Source organism: Salvelinus fontinalis, chromosome 27, assembly GCF_029448725.1.
Source record: "Salvelinus fontinalis isolate EN_2023a chromosome 27, ASM2944872v1, whole genome shotgun sequence".
NCBI lineage: Eukaryota > Metazoa > Chordata > Actinopteri > Salmoniformes > Salmonidae > Salvelinus > Salvelinus fontinalis.
The window spans coordinates 43,669,667-43,692,513 of NC_074691.1; the positions used below are offsets into that span (position 1 = coordinate 43,669,667).

The 22,847-nt window shown below is 43.2% G+C and overlaps 1 protein-coding gene across 1 annotated transcript in view; it reads left to right on the forward strand.

The window, feature by feature from the left end:
• The window catches only part of rab10 (RAB10, member RAS oncogene family), a 32,174-nt gene extending 11,665 nt beyond the window's left edge, over positions 1-20,509 (forward strand). Inside the window, exons 2-6 of the mRNA XM_055885814.1 lie at positions 630-690; positions 6,257-6,395; positions 10,595-10,684; positions 16,004-16,105; positions 17,835-20,509. Of these exons, the coding sequence (XP_055741789.1) occupies positions 630-690; positions 6,257-6,395; positions 10,595-10,684; positions 16,004-16,105; positions 17,835-17,921 (479 nt within the window). The 3' untranslated portion in view covers positions 17,922-20,509. The remainder of the gene's footprint in view (positions 1-629; positions 691-6,256; positions 6,396-10,594; positions 10,685-16,003; positions 16,106-17,834) is intronic.
• Positions 20,510-22,847: the final 2,338 nt, after the last annotated feature.

Here is a 22,847-nt window from a genome sequence, read left to right on the forward strand (position 1 = left end):
GATATTAAATAGCTAATTTCCTGCTTTAAAGGATATTAAATAGCTAATTTCCTGCTTTAAAGGATATTAAATAGCTAATTTCCTGCTTTAAAGGATATTAAATAGCTAATTTCCTGCTTTAAAGGATATTAAATACCTAATTTCCTGCTTTAAAGGATATTAAATAGCTAATTTCCTGCTTTAAAGGATATTAAATAGCTAATTTCCTGCTTTAAAGGATATTAAATAGCTAATTTCCTGCTTTAAAGGATATTAAATAGCTAATTTCCTGCTTTAAAGGATATTAAATAGCTAATTTCCTGCTTTAAAGGATATTAAATAGCTAATTTCCTGCTTTAAAGGATATCTATATTAAATATATATTAAATACCTAATTTCCTGGGTTCTAAAATTGTTACATTTTTTCACATGATGTACAATGATGTACAAAACTGAAAGTAAAAAGAAAACCAAAATCAAACTTCTGAAGCATAGAAAAATTGCACATAGAATGGATAATGCTTATCAGACTTGTTTGCGGTGAGTGACAGATCTATTATTTACATTTCTTTCTGAAATGAGTTAGGTCTATAACAGACCTTTTAATGGGCTCTGCTCTATATTAATGTGCGTTTCTGTGTGTTTTCCAGGAATAGACTTCAAGATCAAAACTGTTGAACTCCAGGGAAAGAAGATCAAACTACAGATATGGTGAGTGGAGGAGGTGTGTGTGTAACAGGGAGGTGTTAAATCCACTTCAATCAGTGTAGATGAAAGGGATGAGACGGGTTAAAGAAGGCTTTTTAACCTTGAGACATGGATTGTGTAATTGTGTCATTCAGAGGGTGAATGGGCAGGGCAAGATGTAGGTGCCTTTGAATGGGGAATGGTAGTAGGTGCCAGGCGCACCGGTTTGTGTCTAGAACTGCAAAGCTGCTGGATTTTCCGTGCTCAAGAATGGTCCACCACCCAAAGGACATCCAACCAGCAGTGGGATGCGTTATGATCAACATGGACCAGCATCCATGTGGAACGCTTTCAACACCTTGTTGAGTCCATGCCCTGATGAATTCAGGTTGTTCTGAGGGCAAAATACATTTTTTAAATATTAAAATTTACATAAGTATTCAGACCTTTTACTCAGTACTTTAACCTTTGGCAGTGATTACAGCCTCAAGTCTTCTTGGGTATGACGCTACAAGCTTGGCACACCTGTATTTGGGGAGTTTCTCCCATTCTTCTCTGCAGATCCTCTCAAGCTCTGTCAGGTTGGATGGGGAGCGTTGCTGCACAGCTATTTTCAGGTCTCTCCAGAGATGTTCGATCGGGTTCAAGTCCAGGCTCTGGCTGAGCCACTCAAGGACATTCAGAGACTTGTCCTGAAGCCGCTCCTAAAGGGTTAAACAAATAAAAATATATGTTAGTAGCCACCCTTTGCCTTGATGACAGCTTTGCACACTCTTGGCATTCTCTCAACCAGCTTCATGAGGTAGTCACCTGGAATGCATTTCAGTTAACAGGTGTGCCTTGTTAAAAGGTAATTTGTGGAATTTATTTCCTTATTGCGTTTGAGCCAATCAGTTGTGTTGTGACAAGGTAGGGGTAGGGGTGGTATACAGAAGATGGCCCGATTTTGGTAAAATACCAAGTCCCTATTATGTCAAGAACAGCTCAAATAAGCAAAGAGAAATGGCAGTCCATTACTTTAAGACATGAAGGTCAGTCATTCCAGAAAATTTCAGTAACTTTTAAATTTCTTTAAGTGCAGTTGCAAACAGCATCAAGTGCTATGATGAAACTGTCTCTCATGAGGACCGCCACAGGAAAGGAAGACCCAGAGTTACCTCTGCTGCAGAGGATATGATGAAACTGGCTCTCATGAGGACCGCCGCAGGAAAGGAAGACCCAGAGTTACCTCTGCTGCAGAGGATAAGTTCATTAGATTTACTCGCCTCAGATTGGAGCCCAAATAAATGCTTCACAGAGTTCAAATAACAGACACATCTCAACATCAACTGTTCAGAGGAGACTGAGTGAATCAGGCCTTTATGGTCGAATAGCTGCAACAACAAAAAACACTACTAAAGAACACCAATAAGAAGAAGAGACTTGCTTGGGCCAAGAAACACAACCAATGGACATTAGACTGGTGGAAATCTGTTCTTTGGTCTGATGAGTCCAAACTTGAGATGTTTGGTTCCAACCGCCGTGTCTTTGTGAGACGCAGAGTAGGTGAATGGATGATCTCCACATGTGTGGTTCCTACAGTGAAGCATGGAGGAGGTGGTGTGATGGTGTGGGGATGCTTTGATGGTGACACTGTCGGTGATTTATTTAAGAGGGAAGGCACCACATACACCTGCAGTGATACGCCATCCCATCTGGTTTGCACTTAGTGGGACTATCATTTGTTTTTCAACAGGACAATGACAATGACCCAACCCACCTCCAGGCTGTGTAAGGGATATTTGACCAAGAAGGAGAGTGATGGACTGCTGCATCAGATGACTTGGCCTCCACAATCACCCGACCTCAACCCAATTGAGATGGTTTGGGATGAGTCGGACCGCAGAGTGAAGGAAAGGCAGCCAACAAGTGCTCAGCATATGTGGGAACTCCTTCAAGACTGTTGGAAAAGCATTCCTCATGAAGATGCTTGAGAGAAACCTAGGAGTTTAAAAAGTGTGATAAGCTGTCAAGGCAAAGGGTGGCTACTTTGAATAATCTTTTTTTGGTTACAACATGATTCCATATGTGTTATTTCATAGTTTTGATGTCTTCACTATTATTCTACAATGTAGAAAATAGTAAAAAATAAAACCCTTGAATGAATACGTGTCCAACCGTGTATCTGTATATACAGTTGAAGTCGGAAGTTCACATACACCTTAGCCAAATACATTTAAGAAAATTCCCTGTCTTATGTCAGTTAGGATCACCACTTTTATTTTAAGAATGCGAAATGTCAGAATAATAGTAGAGAGAATTATTTATTTCAGCTTTTATTTATTACTTGTAGACCTCCAAGTCTGGTTCATCCTGAGGAGCAAATTCCAAATGCCTGAAGGTACCACGGTCGTCTGTACAAACAATAGTACGCAAGTATAAACACCATGGGACCACGCAGCCGTCATACCGCTCAGGAAGGAGACACGTTCTGTCTCCTAGAGATGAACATACTTTGGTGAGAAAAGTGCAAATCAATCCCAGAACAGCAAAGGACCTTGTGAAGACGCTGGAGGAAACAGGTACAAAAGTATCTATATCCACAGTAAAACGAGTCCTATATCGACATGACCTGAAAGGCCGCTCATCAAGGAAGAAGCCACTGCTCCAAAACCGCCATAAAATAGCCACACTACTGTTTGCAACTGCACATGGGGACAAAGATCGTACTTTTTTGGAGAAATGTTCTCTCGTCTGATTAAACAAAAATAAAACTGTTTGGCATTAATGACCATCGTTATGTTTGGAGGAAAAAGGGGGAGGCTTGCAAGCCGAAGAACACCATCCCAACCGTGAAGCATGGGGGTGGCAGCATCATGTTGTGGGAGTGCTTTGCTGCAAGAGGGTCTGGTGCACTTCAAAATAGATGGCATCATGAGGCAGGAACATTATGTGGATATATTGAAGCAACATCTCAAGACATCAGTCAGGAAGTTAAAGCTTGGTCGCAAATGGGTCTTCCAAATGGACAATGACCCCAAGCATACTTCCAAAGTTGTGGCAAATGACTTAAGGACAACAAAGTCAAGGTATTGGAGTGGCCATCACAAAGCCCTGTGTAGACTTCCCACCCCACTGGGTATGTGATGAAATAAATAAAAGCTGAAATAAATAATTCTCTATTATTCTGACATTTCACATTCTTAGGATCACCACTTTATTTTAACTTACCTAAGACGGGGAATTTTTACTAGGATTAAATGTCAGGAATTGTGAAAAACTGATTAAATGTATTTGGCTAATGTGCATGTAAACTTCCCCCTTCAACTGTATATAATGTGTTTAACAGGGACACAGCTGGTCAGGAGTAGTTTATATATATAATGTGTTTAACAGGGACACAGCTGGTCAGGAGTAGTTTATATATATAATGTGTTTAACAGGGACACAGCTGGTCAGGAGTAGTTTATATATATATAATGTGTTTAACAGGGACACAGCTGGTCATGAGTAGTTTATATATATAATGTGTTTAACAGGGACACAGCTGGTCAGGAGTAGTTTATATATATAATGTGTTTAACAGGGACACAGCTGGTCATGAGTAGTTTATATATATAATGTGTTTAACAGGGACACAGCTGGTCAGGAGTAGTTTATATATATATAATGTGTTTAACAGGGACACAGCTGGTCAGGAGTAGTTTATATATATAATGTGTTTAACAGGGACACAGCTGGTCAGGAGTAGTTTATATATATAATGTGTTTAACAGGGACACAGCTGGTCAGGAGTAGTTTATATATATAATGTGTTTAACAGGGACACAGCTGGTCAGGAGTAGTTTATATATATAATGTGTTTAACAGGGGCACAGCAGGTCAGGAGTAGTTTATAAATATAATGTGTTTAACAGGGACACAGCTGGTCAGGAGTAGTTTATATATATAATGTGTTTAACAGGGACACAGCTGGTCAGGAGTAGTTTATATATATAATGTGTTTAACAGGGACACAGCTGGTCAGGAGTAGTTTATATATATAATGTGTTTAACAGGGACACAGCAGGTCAGGAGTAGTTTATATATATAATGTGTTTAACAGGGACACAGCTGGTCAGGAGTAGTTTATATATATAATGTGTTTAACAGGGACACAGCTGGTCAGGAGTAGTTTATATATATAATGTGTTTAACAGGGACACAGCTGGTCAGGAGTAGTTTATATATATAATGTGTTTAACAGGGACACAGCAGGTCAGGAGTAGTTTATATATATAATGTGTTTAACAGGGACACAGCTGGTCAGGAGTAGTTTATATATATAATGTGTTTAACAGGGACACAGCAGGTCAGGAGTAGTTTATATATATAATGTGTTTAACAGGGACACAGCTGGTCAGGAGTAGTTTATATATATAATGTGTTTAACAGGGGCACAGCTGGTCATGAGTAGTTTATATATATAATGTGTTTAACAGGGACACAGCTGGTCAGGAGTAGTTTATATATATAATGTGTTTAACAGGGACACAGCTGGTCAGGAGTAGTTTATATATATAATGTGTTTAACAGGGACACAGCTGGTCAGGAGTAGTTTATATATATAATGTGTTTAACAGGGACACAGCTGGTCAGGAGTAGTTTATATATATAATGTGTTTAACAGGGACACAGCTGGTCAGGAGTAGTTTATATATATAATGTGTTTAACAGTGACACAGCAGGTCAGGAGTAGTTTATATATATAATGTGTTTAACAGGGACACAGCAGGTCAGGAGTAGTTTATATATATAATGTGTTTAACAGGGACACAGCAGGTCAGGAGTAGTTTATATATATAATGTGTTTAACAGGGACACAGCAGGTCAGGAGTAGTTTATATATATAATGTGTTTAACAGGGACACAGCAGGTCAGGAGTAGTTTATATATATAATGTGTTTAACAGGGACACAGCTGGTCAGGAGTAGTTTATATATATAATGTGTTTAACAGGGACACAGCTGGTCAGGAGTAGTTTATATATATAATGTGTTTAACAGGGACACAGCTGGTCAGGAGTAGTTTATATATATAATGTGTTTAACAGGGACACAGCTGGTCAGGAGTAGTTTATATATATAATGTGTTTAACAGGGACACAGCAGGTCAGGAGTAGTTTATATATATAATGTGTTTAACAGGGACACAGCAGGTCAGGAGTAGTTTATATATATAATGTGTTTAACAGGGACACAGCTGGTCAGGAGTAGTTTATATATATATAATGTGTTTAACAGGGACACAGCTGGTCAGGAGTAGTTTATATATATAATGTGTTTAACAGGGACACAGCTGGTCAGGAGTAGTTTATATATATAATGTGTTTAACAGGGACACAGCTGGTCAGGAGTAGTTTATATATATAATGTGTTTAACAGGGACACAGCAGGTCAGGAGTAGTTTATATATATAATGTGTTAAACAGGGACACAGCTGGTCAGGAGTAGTTTATATATATAATGTGTTTAACAGGGACACAGCTGGTCAGGAGTAGTTTATATATATAATGTGTTAAACAGGGACACAGCTGGTCAGGAGTAGTTTATATATATAATGTGTTTAACAGGGACACAGCAGGTCAGGAGAGGTTCCACACCATCACCACGTCCTACTATCGAGGCGCCATGGGCATCATGCTGGTCTATGACATCACCAACGCCAAGAGCTTCGAGAACATCAGCAAGTGGCTCCGCAACATCGACGAGGTACAAACACATTATACACACACACACACACACACACACATTATACACACGTACACACACACACATTATACACACGCACACACACACACACACACATTATACACACGTACACACACACACATTATACACACGCACACACACACACACACACATTATACACACACACACACACATTATACACACACACACACACATTATACACACACATTATACACACACACACACACACACACACATTATACATATCTGGCATTACTCATCTCATATGTATATGCTGTATTTTATACTATTCTACTGTATCTTAGTCCGTTCCGCTCTGACATCGCTCGTCTATATGTACAGTTGAAGTCGGAAGTTTACATGCACCTCAGTATAATACATTTAAAATCAGTTTTTTACTTTTCTTGACATTTAATCCTAGTAAAAATTCCCTGTCTTTGGTCAGTTAGGATCACCACTTTATTTTAAGAATGTGAAATGTCAGAATAATAGTAGAGAGAAATATTTATTTCAGCTTTTATTTCTTTCACCACATTCCCAGTGGGTCAGAAGTTTACATGCACTCAATTAGTATTTGGTAGCATTGCCTTTAAATTGTTTAAACTTGGGTCAAACGTTTCGGGTAGCCTTCCACAAGCTTCCCACAATAAGTTGGGTGAATTTTGGCCCATTCCTCCTGACAGAGCTGGTGTAACTGAGTCAGGTTTGTAGGCCTCCTTGCTCGCACACACTTTTTCAGTTCTGCCCACAAATGTTCTATAGGATTGAGGTCAGGGCTTTGTGATGGCCACTCCAATACCTTGACTTTGTTGTCCTTAAGCCATTTTGCCACAACTTTGGTAGTATGCTTGGGGTCATTGTCCATTTGGAAGACCCATTTGCGACCAAGCTTTAACTTCCTGACTGATGTCTTGAGATGCTGCTTCAATATATCCACATAATTTTCCTTTCTCATGATGCCATTTGTTTGTGTGAAGCGCACCAGTCCCTCCTGCAGCAAAGCACCCCCACAACATGATGCTGCCACCCCCGTGCTTCACGGTTGGGATGGTGTTCTTCGGCTTGCAAGCCTCCCCCTTTTCCCTCCAAACAGAACGATGGTCATTAGTGCCAAACAGTTCTATTTTTGTTTCATCAGACCAGAGGACTGTATTTGGTTTTAAATATACTTAGGTATCAAAATAAATGTAATTAAGAAAATGTACTTAAGTATCAAAAGTAAAAGTATAAATAACTTAAAATTCCTTATTAAGCAAACCAGATGGCACCATTTTTTTTTACGGATAGTCAGGGGCACACTCCAACACTCAGACATAATTTACAAACAAAGCTTTTGTGTTTAGTGAGTCGTCCAGATCCGAGGCAGTAGATGACCAGGGATGTTCTCTTGACAAGTGTGTGAATTGGACCATTTTCCTGTCCTGCTAAGCATTCAAAATGTAACGAGTACTTTTGGGTGTCAGGGAAAATGTATGGAGTAAAAAGTACAGCATTTTCTTTAGGAATGTAGTGAAGTAAAAGTAAGTTGTCAAAAATAAAAATAGTAAAGTACAGATACCAAACAAGTAATACTACTTTGTTACTACTGAAGTACTTTACACCACTGCTCAATTGAGAGAATTTCCACACTGCCACGATATGGGCAAATAATCTTGGATTTATTTTTAACTAAATGTTGCAATTGAGATTTGACTTGCGAATTAAAGCAAAACTGTTGGAATCATGAAAATATAATTACTATTCTATAGTACTAATATAACACTTTGAATACAGTGTTTGAGATGACAACGGTTTAAAGGGAGGAGTAATTGTAACATGGTAGGAACTAAAGTGTTGATAAGTGTTTCCTAGGGAACCCTATAAGCTTTGGCTACATAGCATGTTTTCTTAGCTACTTCATGTAGCATATTCTTGCTTTGCATATTCCTCTTTGATTTAGTAGATACTGTTGCACAAACAACATGCTGATTTAGGTCTACACCATCACTGATATTATCAGGCTGTATTAGCTAGCTACGTTTGCTCTGACTCAGTACATGTATTAGCATTAGCGGCTAACAATTAGCATCTCACAAGAGTTAGAGCAACTTGCTAAGAAAAGACAAACTAGCAGTTTGCAGACGTAAGAAACACAAACTAAGTGAAAATAGCACCGTTATCAACATTGTTGCATTCCATTAAATAGTACCCACAAAACACCAGTCTCAATGTCAACAGTGAAGAGGCGACTCCGGGATGCTGGCCTTGTTGCATGCCATTAAATAGTACCCGCAAAACACCAGTCTCAATGTCAACAGTGAAGAGGCGACTCCGGGATGCTGGCCTTGTTGCATGCCATTAAATAGTACCCGCAAAACACCAGTCTCAATGTCAACAGTGAAGAGGCGACTCCGGGATGCTGGCCTTGTTGCATGCCATTAAATAGTACCCACAAAACACCAGTCTCAATGTCAACAGTGAAGAGGCGACTCCGGGATGCTGGCCTTGTTGCATGCCATTAAATAGTACCCGCAAAACACCAGTCTCAACGTCAAAAGTGAAGAGGCGACTCCGGGATGCTGGCCTTGTTGCATGCCATTAAATAGTACCCGCAAAACACCAGTCTCAATGTCAACAGTGAAGAGGCGTCTCCGGGATGCTGGCCTTCTTGGCAGAGTGGCAAAGAAAAAGTCGTATCTCAGATTGGCCAATTAAAAAGATTAAGATGGGCAAGAGAACAGACACTGGACAGAGGAACTCTGCCTAGAAGGCCAGCACCCCGGAGTCGCCTCTTCACTGTTGACGTTGAGACTGGTGTTTTGTGGGTACTATTTAATGAAGCTGCCAGTTGAGGACTTGTGATGCGTCTGTTTCTCAAACTAGACACTCTAATGTACTTGTCCTCTTGCTCAGTGTTGCACCGGGGCCCCCCACTCCTCTTTCCATTCTGGTTAGAGCCAGTTTGTGCTGTTCTGTGAAGGGAGTAGCACACAGCGTTGTACAAGATCTTCAATTTCTTGGCAATTTCTCGCATGGAATAGCCTTCATTTACCAGAACAAGAATAGACTGACGAGTTTCAGAAGAAAGTTCTTTGTTTCTGTCCATTTTGAGCCTGTAATCAAACCCACAAATGCTGATACTCCAGACACTCAACTAGTCTAAAGAGGGCCAGTTTTATTGCTTCTTTAATCAGACAACAGTTTTCAGCTCTGCTAATATAATTGCAAAAGGGTTTTCTAATGATCAATTAGCCTTTTAAAATGATAAACTTGGATTATCTAACACAGCGTGGCATTTGAACACAGGAGTGATGGTTGCTGATAACGGGTCTCTGTACGCCTATGTAGATATTCCATATAAAATCAGCCGTTTCCAGCTAGAATAGTCATTTACAACATTAACAATGTCTACACTGTATTTCTGATCAAGTTAATGGAAGAAAAAAAGTGCTTTTCTTTCAAAAACAAAAACATTTCTAAGTGACCCCAAACTTTTGAATGGTACACACACACACACACACACACACACACACACACACACACACACACACACACACACACACACACACGTTGTGAAGAGAGAATCCTGCTAAAGCATTCAATGCCGCATTCAGAGAGGTGCTGGATGGGGTTAGTCTGTACTATGATGGGGTTAGTCTGTACTATGATGGGGTTAGTCTGTACTATGATGGGGTTAGTCTGTACTATGATGGGGTTAGTCTGTACTATGATGGGGTTAGTCTGTACTATGATGGGGTTAGTCTGTACTATGATGGGGTTAGTCTGTACTATGATGGGGTTAGTCTGTACTATGATGGGGTTAGTCTGTACTATGATGGGGTTAGTCTGTACTATGATGGGGTTAGTTTGTACTATGATGGGGTTAGTTTGTACTATGATGGGGTTAGTCTGTACTATGAGGGGGTTAGTCTGTACTATGATGGGGTTAGTCTGTACTATGATGGGGTTAGTCTGTACTATGAGGGGGTTAGTCTGTACTATGAGGGGGTTAGTCTGTACTATGAGGGGGTTAGTCTGTATTATGATGGGGTTAGTCTACAGACAATCTAACCCCATCATCGTACAGACTAACTAACCCCAACACATAGTACAGACTGTTGGGGTCAGTCTGTACGACGACGCGCCGGGGTCAGTCGCTACGACGACGCGCCGGGGTGTTGTGTGATGGGGTTGGAGTTAGTCTGTAACATGTGTTTCAGCATGCCAACGAGGACGTGGAGAGAATGCTGCTAGGCAACAAGTGTGACATGGAGGACAAGAGGGTGGTACCAAAAGCCAAGGGAGAGCAGGTGAGACAAACTTTCAATAGGCTCCATGTTGTTTTAACAGTAGACACACCTTTCAGCCTGTCAGCCTGTCGTTGCCAGGCGTCGCTGTTCGCATCAGATGCATGTCAACCTGCAATGTGCAGCAAACGTACGACCCAACGCTTGATATATATATGATAAATGGTGCAGTAACTTATCTAGGATTCATTCCATGAAGAAATATTTGTGGAAATACATATATTTAAATAGTATATATATATAGTTATTTGTTTAGATACTCAATGATATGTTTTGTATAATTCTATCAATCAAATGTATTTATAAAGCCCTTCTTACATCAGCTGATATCTTAAAGTGCTGTACAGAAACCCAGCCTAAAACCCCAAACGGCAAGCAATGCAGGTGTAGAAGCACGGTGGCTAGGAAAAACTCCCTAGAAAGGCCAAAACCTAGGAAGAAACCTAGAGAGGAACCAGGCTATGAGGGGTGATGAGTTTATTTTATATAGCCCTTCTTACATCAGTTGATATATCAAAGTGCTGTACAGAAACCCAGCCTAAAACCCCAAACGGCAAGCAATGCAGGTGTAGAAGCACGGTGGCTAGGAAAAACTCCCTAGAAAGGCCAAAACCTAGAGAGGAACCAGGCTATGAGGGGTGGCCAGTCCTCTTCTGGCTGTGCCGGGTGGAGATTATAACAGAACATGGCTGTTCATAGATGACCAGCATGGTCAAATAATGAGAATCACAGTGGTTGTCGAGGGTGCAACAGGTCAGCACCTCAGGACTAAATGTCAGTTGGTTTTTCATAGCCGATCATTCAGCGTATCTCTACCGCTCCTGCCGTCTCTAGAGAGTTGAAAACAGCAGGTCTGGGACAGGTAGCACGTCCGGTGAACAGGTCAGGGTTCCACAGCCGCAGGCAGAACAGTTGAAACTGGAGCAGCAGCACGACCAGGTGGACTGGGGACAGCAAGGAGTCATCATGCCAGGTAGTCCTGAGGCATGGTTCTAGGGCTCAAGTCTTCCGAGAGAAAGAGAGAGAATTACAGAGAGCCGTCTTAAATTCACACAGACACCGGATAAGACAGGAGAAATACTCCAGATATAACAGACTGACCCTAGCCCCCCGACACATAAACTACTGCAGCATAAATACTGGAGGCTGAGACAGGAGGGGTCGGGAGACACTGGCACCGTCTGACGATACCCCCGGACAGGGCCAAACAGGAAGGATATAACCCCACCCACTTTGCCAAAACACAGCCCCCACACCACTAGAGGGATATCTTCAACCACCAACTTACCATCCTGAGACAAGGCCGAGTATAGCCCACAAAGATCTCCGCCACGGCACAACCCAAGGGGGGGCGCCAACCCAGACAGGAAGACCACGTCAGTGACTCAACCCACTCAAGTGACGCACCCCTCCTAGGGACGGCATGGAAGAGCACCAGTAAGCCAGTGACTCAGCCCCTGTAATAGGGTTAGAGGCAGAGAATCCCAGTGGAGAGAGGGGAACCGGCCAGGCAGAGACAGCAAGGGCGGTTCGTTGCTCCAGTGGCTTTCCGTTTACCTTCACACTCCTGGGCCAGACTACACTCAATCATAGGAGCTACTGAAGAGATGAGGCTTAAATAAAGACTTAACCTCTAATTCCTCCCAAATCCGGATCCGGGAGCACCCCCATCAGTAAAAAAGCTGACTAGCATAGCCTAGCATAGTGTCACAAGTAAATACTAGCATCTAAATATCATTAAATCACAAGTCCAAGACACCAGATGAAAGATACACATCTTGTGAATCCAGCCATCATTTCTGATTTTTAAAATGTTTTACAGGGAAGACACTATGTAAAACAATTAGCTAACAACGTTATCAAAAGACACCACTTTTCTTACTCCACCATTTTTTTACTCCATCAGTAGCTATCACAATTTCGACCAAATAAAGATATAAATAGCCACTAACCAAGAAACAACTTCATCAGATGACAGTCTGATAACATATTTATTGTATAGCATATGTTTTGTTAGAAAAATTTGCATATTTCAGGTATAAATCAGAGTTTACCATTGCAGCCACCATCATAACTCTTACCATAGCGACTAGAATAACTACAGAGAGCAACGTGAATTACCTAAATACTCATCATAACATTTCTGAAAAATACACAGCGTACAGCAAATGAAAGACAAACATCTTGTGAATCCAGCCAATATTTCAGATTTTTTAAGTGTTTTACAGCGAAAACACAATATAGCATTGTATTAGCTTACCACAATAGCCAGAAACACAACACCATTTACCAGCAGCAAAGGTTAGCGATCGTAACAAGCAAGCAAAAGATATATAATTTTTGACTAACCTTCATAAACTTCTTCAGATGACAGTCCTGTAACATCATATTACACAATGCATATAGGGTTTGTTCGAAAATGTGCATATGTAGCGGCACAAATCGTGGTTATACAATGTGAGTAGTGGCCAAACTTCAAGCAATCTGTCCGGCGCCATCTTGGAGAGGCACCTAATCTAATCAATAACTAATCATAAACTTGACTAAAAAATACAGGTTGGACAGCAAATGAAAGATAAATTAGTTCTTAATGCAATCGCTGTGTTACATTTTTTAAATTAACGTTACTTCAGCATACAGCGTGCGCTAAAGCGAGACCGCATCGAAATTCATGGCGGAATTATTGTTTAACATTTGTCAACATAAATACGAATTAACAGCATAAAGACTTCTTACTATTTGACGAGCTTCCATCAGAATCTTGGGCAAGGTGTCCTTTCTCCAGAACAATCGTCTTGGTTGAAAGATGTCCTCTTCTCCTGTAGAAATAGCAGCTAACGCTAGCTATGTGCAGGAGAGGTGTCCAACTCGTGATAGCGCGTGACAAAGAAATTCCAGAAAATCGCAATAAACTGATATAAACTGCTATAAGTCGGTTTAAATTAACTACCTTATGATGTCTTTAACACCTATAACGAATAAAAACATGACCGGATATATCTAAGGCCTATAACCGGAGCGTTCTAGAGCCACAGCCAGATGTCCTCCCTGCGTCAGAGCGAAGTGAAAAAAGGCAGGACACTTTGTTCCGAGGTCTTTTATAAGCTCTCAGTTCTGCCTAGCAACCCCATTTCAACTCTCACTATTCGCTGACACCCAGGGGAAGACGTATGCAGTGCATCTCAACCAATAGAAGGCAGATTTATAAACAGATCTCAACTCTTACAAAGTAAAAGATAATGTTATTATTCCGCAAGGTGAGCTGTCAAAACGATAACGGTATCATTCCGCAAGGCGAGCTGTCAAAACGATAACGGTATCATTCCGCAAGGCGAGCTGTCAAAACGTAAATGATAATGTTATCATTCCGCAAGGCGAGCTGTCAAAACGATAATGTTATCATTCCGCAAGGTGAGCTGTCAAAACGTAAAAGATAATGTTATCATTCCGCAAGGCGAGCTGTCAAAACGATAATGTTATCATTCCGCAAGGCGAGCTGTCAAAACGTAAAAGATAATGTTATCATTCCGCAAGCCGAGCTGTCAAAACGATAATGTTATCATTCCGCAAGCCGAGCTGTCAAAACGATAATGTTATCATTCCGCAAGCCGAGCTGTCAAAACGATAATGTTATCATTCCGCAAGCCGAGCTGTCAAAACGATAATGTTATCATTCCGCAAGGCGAGCTGTCAAAACGATAATGTTATCATTCCGCAAGCCGAGCTGTCAAAACGATAATGTTATCATTCCGCAAGGCGAGCTGTCAAAACGATAATGTTATCATTCCGCAAGGCGAGCTGTCAAAACGATAATGTTATCATTCCGCAAGGCGAGCTGTCAAAACGATAATGTTATCATTCCACAAGGCGAGCTGTCAAAACGATAACGGTATCATTCCGCAAGGCGAGCTGTCAAAACGATAACGGTATCATTCCGCAAGGCGAGCTGTCAAAACGTAAATGATAATGTTATCATTCCGCAAGGCGAGCTGTCAAAACGATAATGTTATCATTCCGCAAGGCGAGCTGTCAAAACGTAAAAGATAATGTTATCATTCCGCAAGGCGAGCTGTCAAAACGATAATGTTATCATTCCGCAAGGCGAGCTGTCAAAACGTAAAAGATAATGTTATCATTCCGCAAGCCGAGCTGTCAAAACGATAATGTTATCATTCCGCAAGGCGAGCTGTCAAAACGATAATGTTATCATTCCGCAAGGCGAGCTGTCAAAACGATAATGTTATCATTCCGCAAGCCGAGCTGTCAAAACGATAATGTTATCATTCCGCAAGCCGAGCTGTCAAAACGATAATGTTATCATTCCGCAAGGCGAGCTGTCAAAACGATAATGTTATCATTCCGCAAGGCGAGCTGTCAAAACGATAATGTTATCATTCCGCAAGGCGAGCTGTCAAAACGATAATGTTATCATTCCACAAGGCGAGCTGTCAAAACGATAATGTTATCATTCCACAAGGCGAGCTGTCAAAACGATAATGTTATCATTCCACAAGGCGAGCTGTCAAAACGATAATGTTATCATTCCACAAGGCGAGCTGTCAAAACGATAATGTTATCATTCCGCAAGGCGAGCTGTCAAAACGATAATGTTATCATTCCGCAAGGCGAGCTGTCAAAACGATAATGTTATCATTCCGCAAGGCGAGCTGTCAAAACGATAATGTTATCATTCCGCAAGGCGAGCTGTCAAAACGATAATGTTATCATTCCGCAAGGCGAGCTGTCAAAACGTAAAAGATAATGTTATCATTCCGCAAGCCGAGCTGTCAAAACGATAATGTTATCATTCCGCAAGCCGAGCTGTCAAAACGATAATGTTATCATTCCGCAAGGCGAGCTGTCAAAACGATAATGTTATCATTCCGCAAGGCGAGCTGTCAAAACGATAATGTTATCATTCCGCAAGGCGAGCTGTCAAAACGATAATGTTATCATTCCGCAAGGCGAGCTGTCAAAACGATAATGTTATCATTCCGCAAGGCGAGCTGTCAAATTATTAACATGAGCGGAAACGCTGATAAACAGGCATAACACAGCCTCATCACACTGTTGTTCTAAATTAAATCAACTGTATCATTCAGTTAGGCCTCATTTTAAATTAGATTGTGAAGCAAACCTGCACAATTATTGCCCATTCCGTCCATTTGTCATTCATTCAGCGGGCTAGCATCGGCTAGTCAAGGATATGTTTTGCGTTCTATTTTTCTGAAGGTCTACTGCAGCATGTATCATATGTTTGTTTCCCTTACATTTGTAATAGAGTTATAGTAATTTAAACAGTCCTCTTTCGCTCTCTCTCAGATTGCCAGAGAACATGGTATTAGGTTTTTTGAGACGAGTGCTAAGGCCAACATTAGCATCGAGAAGGCTTTCCTCACGCTAGCAGAAGACATCCTCAGAAAGGTTGGTGGTGTGTGTATCTCTAGCATGTGTGTATGTACACTACCAGTCAAAAAGTCTGGACACACCTACTCATTCCAGGGTTTTTCTTTATTTTACTTTTTTCTACATTGTAGAATATTAGTGACAACATCAAAACTCTGAAATAACACATATGGAATCATGTAGTAACCAAAAAACTGTTAAACAAATCAAAATATATTTTAGATTCTTCAAAGTAGCCACCCTTTACCTTGATGACAGCTTTGCACACTCTTGGCATTCTCTCAACCAGCTTCATGAGTTAGTCACCTGGAATAGGTGCGCCTTGTTAAAAGTTCATTTGTGGATCTGCAGTCCAAATAAATGCTTCACAGAGTTCAAGGAGACTGCATGAATCAGGCCTTCATGGTTGAATTGCTGCAAAAAAAACACTACTAAAGGACACCAATATTAATAATAAGAGACTTGCTTGGGCCAAAAAACACGAGCATTGGACATTTGACCGGTGGAAATATGTCCTTTGGTCCAAATGTGCTAATTTTGGTTCCAATCGACGTGTTTGTGAGACGCAGAGTAAGTGAACGGATGATCTCCGCATGTGTGGTTCCCACAGTGAAGCTTGGAGGAGGAGGTGTGATGGTGCTTTGCTGGTGACACTGTCGTGATTTATTTAAGCGGGAAGGCACACTTAACCAGCATGGCTACCACAGCATTTTGCAGTGATACGCCATCCCATCTGGTTTGTGCTTAGTGGGACTATCATTTGTTTTTCAACAGGACAATGACCCAACACACCTCCAGGCTGTGTAAGGGATATTTGACCAACAAGTAGAGTGATGGAGTGCTGCATCAGATGACCTGGTTTCCACAATCACCCGACCTCGAATCAATTTGGATGAGTTGGACCGCAGAGTGAAGGAAACGCGGCCAACAAGTGCTCAGCATATGTGGGAACTTCTTCAAGACAGTTGGAAAAGCATTCCTCATGAAGCTGGTTGAGAGAATGCAAAGTTGTCTAGGCAAAGGGTGGCTACTTTCAACAATCTCAAATCTAAAATATATTTTGTTTCTTTAACACATTTTTGGTTACTACATGATTCCCTATGTGTTTCGTAGCTTTGATGTCTTCACTATTATTCTACAATGTAGATAATAGTCCAAATGAATCGGTAGGTGTGTCCAAACCTTTGACTGGTACTGTATATGTGATGATGGTGGTGTAAGTAATGTTTGTATGTATAATGTGTGTGTAATGTGGGTGTGTGTAATGTGTGTAATGTGGGTGTAATGTGTGTGTGTAATGTGTGTAATGTGTATAATGTGTGTGTAATGTGGGTGTGTGTAATGTGGGTGTGTATAATGTGTGTGTAATGTGGGTGTGTGTAATGTGTGTGTAATGTGGGTGTGTGTAATGTGTGTATAATGTGTGTATGCGTGTGTAATGTGGGCGTGTGTAATGTGGGCGTGTGTAATGTGGGCGTGTGTAATGTGGGCGTGTGTAATGTGGGCGTGTGTAATGTGGGCGTGTGTAATGTGGGTGTGTGTAATGTGGGTGTGTATAATGTGTGTGTAATGTGGGTGTGTGTAATGTGTGTATAATGTGTGTATGCGTGTGTAATGTGGGCGTGTGTAATGTGGGTGTGTGTAATGTGGGTATAATGTGGGTGTAATGTGTGTGTGTGTATAATGGGTGTGTGTGTGTAATGTGGGTGTGTGTAATGTGTGTATAATGGCTGGGTGTGTGTTGCAGACGCCCGTCAAAGAGCCCAACAGTGAAAACGTGGACATCAGCGGTGGGAGTGGAGTCACAGGATGGAAGAGCAAGTGCTGCAGTTAGAACAGCCCCCTGTCCCTCCCTCACACACTGACATGCACATTCTTTATCTCTAATAGCTAACTCTCTAACACTCATCCCCTCTATCTGTTCTCATCAATTCTCTTGTGTGAGTGAAAGTGTGTCAACTTTTTAACCTTTCCTTTGGCTGAGGCCGCCTGGTCCCCTCACCTTTCCTTTGGCTGAGGCCGCCTGGTCCCCTTTCCTTTGGCTGAGGTCGCCTGGTCCCCTCACCTTTCCTTTGGCTGAGGTCGCCTGGTCCCCTCACCTTTCCTTTGGCTGAGGCCGCCTGGTCACCTTTCCTTTGGCTGAGGCCGCCTGGTCCCCTTTCCTTTGGCTGAGGCCGCCTGGTCCCCTTTCCTTTGGCTGAGGCCGCCTGGTCCCCTTTCCTTTGGCTGAGGCCGCCTGGTCCCCTTTCCTTTGGCTGAGGCCTCCTGGTCCCCTTTCCTTTGGCTGAGGCCGCCTGGTCCCCTCACCTTTCCTTTGGCTGAGGCCGCCTGGTCCCTTCACCTTTCCTTTGGCTGAGGCCGCCTGGTCCCCTTTCCTTTGGCTGAGGCCTCCTGGTCCCCTTTCCTTTCCTTTGGCTGAGGCCGCCTGGTCCCCTCACCTTTCCTTTGGCTGAGGCCGCCTGGTCCCCTCACCTTTCCTTTGGCTGAGGCCTCCTGGTCCCCTTTCCTTTCCTTTGGCTGAGGCCTCCTGGTCCCCTTTCCTTTCCTTTGGCTGAGGCCGCCTGGTCCCCTCACCTTTCCTTTGGCTGAGGCCTCCTGGTCCCCTTTCCTTTCCTTTGGCTGAGGCCTCCTGGTCCCCTTTCCTTTCCTTTGGCTGAGGCCGCCTGGTCCCCTTTCCTTTCCTTTGGCTGAGGCCGCCTGGTCCCCTTTCACCTTTCCTTTGGCTGAGGCCGCCTGGTCCCCTTTCCTTTGGCTGAGGCCGCCTGGTCCCCTTTCCTTTGGCTGAGGCCGCCTGGTCCCCTCACCTTTCCTTTGGCTGAGGCCTCCTGGTCCCCTTTCCTTTCCTTTGGCTGAGGCCGCCTGGTCCCCTTTCCTTTCCTTTGGCTGAGGCCGCCTGGTCCCCTTTCCTTTCCTTTGGCTGAGGCCGCCTGGTCCCCTTTCACCTTTCCTTTGGCTGAGGCCGCCTGGTCCCCTTTCACCTTTCCTTTGGCTGAGGCCGCCTGGTCCCCTTTCCTTTGGCTGAGGCCGCCTGGTCCCCTTTCCTTTGGCTGAGGTCGCCTGGTCCCCTTTCCTTTGGCTGAGGTCGCCTGGTCCCCTTTCCTTTGGCTGAGGTCGCCTGGTCCCCTTCACCTTTCCTTTGGCTGAGGCCGCCTGGTCCCCTCACCTTTCCTTTGGCTGAGGCCTCCTGGTCCCCTCACCTTTCCTTTGGCTGAGGCCTCCTGTTCCCCTCACCTTTCCTTTGGCTGAGGTCGCCTGGTCCCCTCACCTTTCCTTTGGCTGAGGTCGCCTGGTCCCCTCACCTTTCCTTTGGCTGAGGCCGCCTGGTCCCCTTTCAAATTTCCCTTGGCTGAGGCCGCCTGGTCCCCTTTCACCTTTCCTTTGGCTGAGGCCGCCTGGTCCCCTCACCTTTCCTTTGGCTGAGGCCGCCTGGTCCCCTCACCTTTCCTTTGGCTGAGGCCTCCTGGTCCCCTCACCTTTCCTTTGGCTGAGGCCTCCTGTTCCCCTCACCTTTCCTTTGGCTGAGGTCGCCTGGTCCCCTCACCTTTCCTTTGGCTGAGGCCGCCTGGTCCCCTTTCAAATTTCCCTTGGCTGAGGCCGCCTGGTCCCCTTTCACCTTTCCTTTGGCTGAGGCCGCCTGGTCCCCTCACCTTTCCTTTGGCTGAGGCCGCCTGTTCCCCTCACCTTTCCTTTGGCTGAGGCCGCCTTGTCCCCTCACCTTTCCTTTGGCTGAGGTCGCCTTGTCCCCTCACCTTTCCTTTGGCTGAGGCCGCCTGGTCCCCTCATCTTTGGTCGAAGAAAAAAAAAAGAAAAATATAGGATTAACATTTTGTACACTAGTGGGTTATATTGTCAAGGTGCCGTATTTGGTCATTTTGACATTTGTAAACAAGTAACGGAGATGGGGTTTATTTAGTCTTGTGCCTTATATGGAAGACGGGTGGAACCTCACCCACCCAATTAAATTAAAAGTTTGTTATTCTGGCTCCTCCCACGGCGAGGCTAAGCAAAAAGGTTTGAATTTCCCCACCACCCAGATCTTGTTAGGATGTCTGCTTCACGATGGGGGATTGTTTTACAGTTTGTTTTATTGTCCTTTTTTTGGGGTAAAAAAAAAAATGTCTACATGTTTGGGTTGGGAGCATTTGTGATACGATGTTTCTGTAACGTTGGAACTCTGTGTTTTCGTTTAGCAGACGCTCTGATCCACAGTGACTTATAGGAGCAATTAGGGGTAAGTGCCTTGCTCAAAGGCACATGGACAGATTTTTCACCTAGTCAGCTCGGGGATTTGAACCAGAGACCGTCCGGTTACTGGCCCAACACTCTAACCCGCTAGGCTTCCTGCCCCTGTATGTAAGAGAACGTTCTCAAGGAAATTCAAACAGTTTTGCAGCTCCATTAAAAATAAGCTTGTTTAAGTTATATCCCTGGTGTCTTCTGTTCTTTACCATGCTCCTTAGTGTGGCCAGCAGAGGGAGCCCATTACCATGCTCCTTAGTGTGTCCAGCAGAGGGAGCCCTTTACCATGCTCCTTAGTGTGTCCAGCAGAGGGAGCCCTTTACCATGCTCCTTAGTGTGTCCAGCAGAGGGAGCCCTTTACCATGCTCCTTAGTGTGTGTCAGAGGGAGCCCTTGATGTATATAGTTCATACAAGGAAATCAGTCAATAGAAATACATTCATTAGACCCTAATCTATAGATGTCTAATGACTGGGCAGGGGTGGGCATAGGCCCACTCAATCAGAATTAGGTTTTCCCCACAATGGCTTTATAACAGACAAATCCCTCCCCCCCACCACCGCCTATTATCCTGCAGATGAAGAAGCCGGATGTGAGCTGGTGTGGTTACACATGGTCTGTGCTTCTGAGGCCGGATGGACGTACTGCCAAATTCTCTACAACGACTTTAGGTGGTTTATAGTAGAGAAAATAACATTGTTTCACTGGCAACAGCTCTGGTGGACATTACTGCGGTCGGAATGCCAATTACACGCTCCCTCAACTTGAGACATCTGTGGCGGGACACAACTTCTTGATATGCCACACACACACTCTGTCACACACACACACTCTGTCACACACACACACTCTGTCACACACACACACTCTGTCACACACACACACTCTGTCACACACAACGTCCTACCCGTACCTATCAGGTGGGTGAATCATCCTGTAAAAGGAGAAATGCTAACTAATAGGGATAAACAAATGTGCACATTTTAGAGAGATGTGCTTTTCGTAGGTATGGAACATTCCTGGGATCTCAGCTCATGAAACATGGGACCAACACTTTGCACCTTGCCTCGATATTTCTGTTCAGTATCCATGTCATCATTTTTCTCCTCCCTGCAACCTAATGAATGTTCATACCAATCAAGATTTATTGACCAAAAGAACTTGCGGTAGAGCACTCCAAACAACCATCTCTTCAGAGGCAGTCAGAGACGCTCATCTCTTGTTGGGATCCCCGAGCTGTACCACAATCTGCTGGATAATAAAATGTCACTGGTTATCATATATACAGCAATAACATAAATAAACTACGAATTTGTTCTTAACTGACTTGCCTAGTAAAATGTTACATTTAAAAAATAAACACACCTTGCCATTTTCCTGTCCTTTAATTATGATTAACTCAGCTGAAGTAGATATTCCAACCGTCCACGAGGGCGTACTGTTGGACACCAGATAGGACCCAGCTTTATTCTATGCTGAAGTAGATATCCCAACCGTCCACGAGGGCGTACTGTTGGACACCAGATAGGACCCAGCTTTATTCTATGTTGAAGTAGATATCCCAACCGTCCACGAGGGCGTACTGTTTGACACCAGATAGGACCCAGCTTTATTCTATGTTGAAGTAGATATCCCAACCGTCCACGAGGGCGTACTGTTTGACACCAGATAGGACCCAGCTTTATTCTATGTTGAAGTAGATATCCCAACCGTCCACGAGGGCGTACTGTTTGACACCAGATAGGACCCAGCTATATTCTATGTTGAAGTAGATATCCCAACCGTCCACGAGGGCGTACTGTTTGACACCAGATAGGACCCAGCTTTATTCTATGTTGAAGTAGATATCCCAACTGTCCACGTGGGCGTACTGTTTGGCACCAGATAGGACCCAGCTATATTCTATGTTGAAGTAGATATCCCAACTGTCCACGTGGGCGTATTGTTTGACACCAGATAGGACCCAGCTTTATTCTATGTTGAAGTAGATATCCCAACTGTCCACGAGGGCGTACTGTTTGGCACCAGATAGGACCCAGCTTTATTCTATGTTGAAGTAGATATCCCAACCGTCCACGAGGGCGTACTGTTTGGCACCAGATAGGACCCAGCTTTATTCTATGTTGAAGTAGATATCCCAACCGTCCACGAGGGCGTACTGTTTGACACCAGATAGGACCCAGCTTTATTCTATGTTGAAGTAGATATCCCAACTGTCCACGTGGGCGTACTGTTTGGCACCAGATAGGACCCAGCTATATTCTATGTTGAAGTAGATATCCCAACTGTCCACGTGGGCGTATTGTTTGACACCAGATAGGACCCAGCTTTATTCTATGTTGAAGTAGATATCCCAACTGTCCACGTGGGCGTATTGTTTGACACCAGATAGGACCCAGCTTTATTCTATGTTGAGTCTGAAAATTCAATGAATCAGTTAAGCACTTTGTCTGTTTCTCATGGGAAGAAAGGATCTTGGCAGGCGTTATGTTGTTTTTAACAATGCCTTAGTTACTTTGAGT